The sequence below is a fragment of the Anarrhichthys ocellatus genome, unplaced genomic scaffold (assembly GCF_004355925.1).
Source record: "Anarrhichthys ocellatus isolate YVR2014 unplaced genomic scaffold, GSC_Weel_1.0 scaffold10, whole genome shotgun sequence".
Taxonomy (NCBI): Eukaryota; Metazoa; Chordata; class Actinopteri; order Perciformes; family Anarhichadidae; genus Anarrhichthys; species Anarrhichthys ocellatus.
The window spans coordinates 7,364,309-7,370,308 of record NW_022280040.1 but is presented as its reverse complement, the minus strand read 5'-3'; the positions used below and the strand labels follow the sequence as shown (position 1 = coordinate 7,370,308).

The 6,000-nt window shown below is 45.8% G+C and overlaps 1 protein-coding gene across 17 annotated transcripts in view; it reads right to left on the bottom strand.

The window, feature by feature from the left end:
- scrib (scribble planar cell polarity protein) overlaps window positions 1-6,000 on the bottom strand; it is a 52,044-nt gene that overhangs the window by 31,463 nt on the left and 14,581 nt on the right. For all 17 annotated transcript variants that reach the window (XM_031849836.1, XM_031849837.1, XM_031849824.1 and 14 more), the window contains 5 exons: window positions 2,746-2,863; window positions 1,722-1,800; window positions 1,077-1,166; window positions 643-699; window positions 224-287 (listed from right to left, as the gene is read on the bottom strand). In XM_031849836.1, coding sequence (XP_031705696.1) covers window positions 224-287; window positions 643-699; window positions 1,077-1,166; window positions 1,722-1,800; window positions 2,746-2,863 — 408 coding nt within the window. The remainder of the gene's footprint in view (window positions 1-223; window positions 288-642; window positions 700-1,076; window positions 1,167-1,721; window positions 1,801-2,745; window positions 2,864-6,000) is intronic.

Genomic DNA, 6,000 nt, shown 5'->3' with positions numbered 1-6,000 from the left:
TGTGTGTGTGTGTGTGTGTGTGTGTGTGTGTGTGTGTGTGTGTGTGTTTGTGTGTGTGTGTGTGTGTGTGTGTGTGTGTGTGTGTGTGTTTGTTTTGCCCTGGCAGTTCAAACGTAGATTATCCTAAAGGCACAACTAACAGTTTTTGAGTACTGAACAGCAGAATTAATTATCTTCTGCATACTATATCATATGGTTCAAAGGGGATGAATTGTTGAATTACCAAAACTTCCAGTTCATTGCTGCCCAGGTCCAGCTGTTCCAGTTTGACCAGGAAAGAGAGTGACCTGAATACGAACAGAAAATAGCACACGCAGTAAGTCACACATTACGTGCCCTGAAAGAACAAAGAGCCGAGCATTGCAGACTATTACAACACACCATTCATTCGCATGTACCGACATATGCTAAGAATGTTTTTAAACGTACCTCGCGCTACAGGTGACTTGTAGTTTCTGTCGTGTTCTTACACACTACAATAAATCTTTCTTATGTGTAGGTGTGAAAGGTTCTAACTAAAAGGTGAGCACAAATCCTCATGCATTGTGAGCTTATTGCACGTATTGTGCTTGATGGAGATGGTGGGGAACTAGAGAAGAGGCCGAGGCCCGCACATGTATGCCGGAGGGAGATGACACTTACGTTGGCAGAGACTTCAGCAGGTTCTCCCTGAGCTCCAACGTCACCAGATTGGCCAGGCTGTAAAAAGGAGGCAAGTGAAAGAGAAAGAGGGGCAAGAGTTGGCAGGTGGGGAGCGGAGAAGGGTGGGGGAGTAAGAGAGGCGGGAGAGGAGAGGCAGGTTGGTTAGTCAGATGGCAGGTCTGTTGGACCGGGCTGCCTGGCATGGAGAGGGGCTCCTCCATCTGTCGGAGCACAGCAGTGGCCAAGAGCCCAGACGGCGGCTGCCTCACAGCCCACTGGGCAACAGAATTGCACTCCTTGAGAAGCTACTCAGACCCTAATGTATCGAGGGTCTAACTGAGAAGAGGGCTTTAAGATCTTTCTTAAAATTGTAAAATCGTTACATTTTTTACAATTATCCTATGAAATGATCCACTACGTGCACATGTACGTACTTTCCAATGTCGTTGGGCAACGTCTGCAATGACACGTCGTTGAGTGCCAAGTGAGCCAGCGCTCGGAGTTGAGTGAAACCATCCGGCAATCTGAAGCATCGAGACGGGAGAGAAAACAGAAAACGGTGGAGACGGACTCTTAGTGTTGTGTTGTACGGCACATGGGATCACTTAACATCACACACTCACGAGACCTATTGGCCCTTTACATATTCCCATCTGTTAATGTCCTCAGCATCAAAGCTTTATCCAGTCGTTCCATTGGAGGAAGTTAAAACCTAGACATCACTGATGTGGCAATATGTAAGAAGAGAGCCTTGCAGCAGAGACTTCATGGAAGAATGTAATAGAGATTAACTTGTATCCTGGTTAGATTAACCCGACACTTGATTCATACAGAGCCTTGTTTGGTCGGGAAGAACATTGTCACACAAAAACCTGATCTCCTCCAGGCATTTGTTCACGTACTGTGGATAATTGTTGCTTTAGCAAATCAGCATAAAGTGACATGTCCCACTGCATATTTAAAATAGGAAAGATGAGTAATTAGAGCACAAAGATGACACTTATGCTTTGTTTCATTTTTTTTCTGCATCTGTGCAGACAGATGCAAAGAGAGTGACCGGCTGTTCCCCGCTCTCTTACCTGGACAGTGGGTTCCCACTGAAGTCTGCGATCTCCAGGGCCTTGCAAAACTTAATGCTCTCGGGGATCTCAGGAATTTCTGCAGGAGACAAGAGGTGGTGTGGGAGGGAGGCAGGCATCAGCACCGTGGACACACAGATTTAGAACGGGGGGTTCGTATCCTATGGACCGAATCATTTTAAATTCCTCGTAATCACAACCAGATGGCCAAGAGGAGGAAAGTGAGAGAAAGTAAAGGAAAACTGAGATAGAAACAGAACAGATGGAAGTTGGTGAACGTTTTGTTTTTACGTCTTCATTTTCCTCCCATCATAGAACATTTGAGTAATCACACATTTATAGATGTTGCTGCAGTGCTTTAGTCTTTTTAGCTGCATGCTGCTGAAATCATAAAAGCAAAGCTTGTATTTCTTTATGATCTATTTGAGAGTGGGAAATGGAATTGAGCTAAAGTTAGAGCTTTTCAGAGAAGCCTGACCAGGTGAAGCCCTTTTACCTCTGGATGCTGCAGGTGCAGGTTAAGAAATCCCTACTGAGCCAAGCAGCCTATGTGGCTCAGTGTCTCTCTGCAGCAGGAGCAGACAGACAGGCAGACAGATGGGAAAGGCCCTCACAGGCCGCTGCACACTGCTCCCACAGCACTTGATGCCGTGCGTAGCAGAGCAGATGTCTCTCATCTACGGTGTATGCCCTTCCTGCCACTGAGCATCAGTGTCTTTGTGTGCAGCATGCAATGACACAGAAAGGGCGAGGTGTTTGTGTGTGTGTGTGTGTCTGTGTGTTACAGCTGAAGAGTTGTAATTTCACCTTAAGTCTCATGTATGAAATATTACTTCTGGCTGCATCATGGTGCTTAACACCACACGTCAGCATTGATTTCTACGCTTGATGTTTTGTGTTTTTGGGGGGGTGGTCTAGACAGGACCGGAAGGTTATTTTAAAGCGTGTCATTAAAGGTATTGTGTGTTAACGGGTGGTCTTACAAGAAGACTGACAACGTGAACTTGTGAATGTGTTCGCGTACCATTTCTGGAGATGTCCAGCTCCACCAGCTGCATGAAGTTGGCCACCTCAGGAGGGAGTCTCTGGATCTCATTGTCACTCAGGCCGAGCTTCCGTAGGTTTAGTAGTCTGAAGAAAGGCTGTGGAGACACAAGACAGCACGTCAGTCAAAACACAACATTAACTAGGCAAGCAACAATGTTCAACTATCACATTCTGTTTGTAATGCTATAAAGACTATAAAGATACTGCAAATACTAACGATTATTTTCAAGTTCACGTTCTCCGAGCCCTAAATGAAATATTCAAACTGCCTTTTTTGCAGACCTACAGCCCAAAACCCGAAAATATTCAATTAACTACACTAAGACAAGGCAAAAGCAGCAGATCCTTACATTTGAACCTGCAAATGATTGGCATATTTGCTTGAAGAACAGTTTTAATGATGAAACAATTATCAAAATATTTGCTGTCAGTCAACTTATCAATGAATCAACTGATAATTTCAGCATTAATGATAATTTTTAGACCACAAGTGGGCATAGAGCAGTGTATTAGTAAAGGTTTAAGTGGTGAGAGTGAAGCTTAAACCTGATATATTAAGATAATTCTTATTAGTGTTTTACATGTTGCATAAACTTCTGTCTGCCTAACAAGAATTACAAGAACACAAAACATCCTGTATATTCAGACCAGGACCGCTTTTTTAAAAACATTCCATTATCTTATTCCCCCAAAAACTCCTCCTCATCACGGCAACGCCAACCAAACAAAGTGGCTTTCGATGGGAGAGCCGAGGAGAGCGCCGTGGCCATGCCAAGTGCTTTCACAAGAGCCTGGTTGTTGGACCGGACAGCGCTCAGAAACATTCCTCCGCCAGCCGCGCCGTGTGTGTGTGTGTGTGTGTGTGTCATCTGCCGTTAAGATGGACAGAAAGGACAGGCTGGCGGGGAGCAGCAGGAGTAACGGGCCAAACTATGCAGTGATTAACCCCTCAATCAGCCCCACAGAGGACCCACTGTCTGCCCCGGCAGAAGCCAGCCAGCTCCTCAGACGCCGCGATGGAGGAAGACTCCTGAGAAAGTATGCCGACTCGGGCTTTTCCGAGGGCAGGAATATGTATGACCTCATTATTCAGGGATACTTTCTCAACATAGGGTGCACAGATGTCTGCAAGCTTGGAGCCTCAACCTTAATTCAAATTAAACCTCTGGGTTTTAGCAAGGCACTCTGGTAATTGACACACAATGGTTGTTTTCAACAGAGACTAATAGAACAAATTAAAAACCTCCATACAACATGTTGGGAGACTGCTCTACAACCATGCTGACAAAGAGAAGGAGGCTGCAGTTCAGCTCCACTCTGTTCCTCGATAACAGACACATCCTGCTCTTCACTAGCTATGTGTATTGTGTTTGGATGGGGAGTGAGGTGGCTACAGTAGCAGGATTTAGTTTTCTCACAATGAGTTTGCTGGAAGTGCAAGACAGAGCTTCTCAGTAGCTTCCCAATTATCAAAATTCACTGGCAGTTCAAACTAGAATCCTGAAGGAGAGTGAAATGAGGTGGAAAAAGGACGACGCCAGGGAGAGACAAAGAGGGTGTTGGCTCCCTGAGAAGCAGGTGACAGGTATCAGGTGACAGGAAACAGGAAACAGGAGCTGAGGACAACCATGTGACCAGGGGCCAAGCCCAAGTGGGAAGTGGCCCCCAGGAGGGGAGGCAACCTTGAACAGGTGACACTCGGGAGACTGAAAGCCTCTCGGGGGGGAAAAGGTGTGTTAAAAAAAAAAAACACACCTGAAAACCTTTCAGAATAGTTCATAACTGCTTCCCACTGACTGTAAGACTTTCAAATTAAACAATGGACGACCAACAGTGTTTTACGGGTCCATTGGAATAACAAGCGGGAGCAGTTGGATTTAGTGTAACGCCGTCGTCTCATCATTGTATTAGTGAGCTACAACGGTCTGCTCGGTGACTCAGGCAGTTTTTACAGGGCTGTACTTGTGTGTGTGTGTGTGTGTGTGTGTGTGTGTAACCATTTATAGAGTGAGGCGCGGCGGCACGTTGGTTAGAACAAGTGTGCTACATTTCCTTTTACAACGGGGGTGTTTTAATGAGGGCCTTGTGAGAGTTGTTTGGTTAAGGAAGGGAGTGAAGCTGTGAACAAGAGGATACAGTACGATAGAACAGAAAGGAGGTAGGAGGTAGATAAATGATAGCCATGTCAGCAGAGGGCAGTGTGGGGTCTTAAGACCACTTACAGTATTACACAGGATACCAGTCACCACAGTAGAATACTATATACCAGTGTCATTTACTCAGACTGTCAGCATGTTTCAGTTTACAACCAAACAATCAGAGAAAAGCAAGCATTAAAACTAGCAATCAGCATTAGCCATCTGGGAACAATTGATACGTATAGTAGGAAAGTCTTTGTCTCTTTTTAAAAACAGCGTTAGCGTCGATAAATAACATCAATGGTGGGTAAGGCCTCTATGAGAACTGCCACATCTGCACATATTCCTTTGGACTCCGATAAGGTTTCACACCGGGGAGGATCTGGTCTGTGTAACATCCACAATGTGACCAACTCAAGCTGGTGTGAAATGAGTTCTGTGGTGTAGGCACTTTGAGACGTCCCCCATTATTACACAGTGACTGGAGCCTTGTCGCCCATGAGCGACCTGTGACAGAGAGCAGTGTGTGTGTGTGTGTGTGTGTGTGTGTGTGTGTGTGTGTGTGAGAGAGAGAGACTCCGCATAAGACACGCTGCACTACAGTGCGCGTGTGTGCAGCATCGGAAAAATGCTCCGCTTTGTCTTATCTGCTTCGCTTACAATCCACTCAGACAGCGTTAATGTGCCTCAGGATGTGTGATTTGTATGTGTGTGCAGTATGCGTGTGTTTGTGCATTCTGCTGATGTCCTCAAGTCACAGGAGAGAGGATCCTGTGCTGTAGGTCTATACGTCAGCACACACACCACTATTTACAGAGTCTGGTTTTACTTTGGTTAACTCTGGGTACAGTAGTAGGACTCAGCAGCATGTGTGCGTGTCGAGGGGAAAGAGCAGCATGTCCAGATATCAGAGAAGCAAAGTGTGTATGTTTGTGACACATGTGAGTAAACTGTAGGTGAAGTGAGCCAAAGCCTGATGTTCACAGAGGCTGCAGTGTTCCAGTCAAGTGACTCCATTTAGCTTACGGTTTCTCTCCAATCATGCCATCAGACTACAGACAGAGCAGACACACGCACACGCACACACACACACA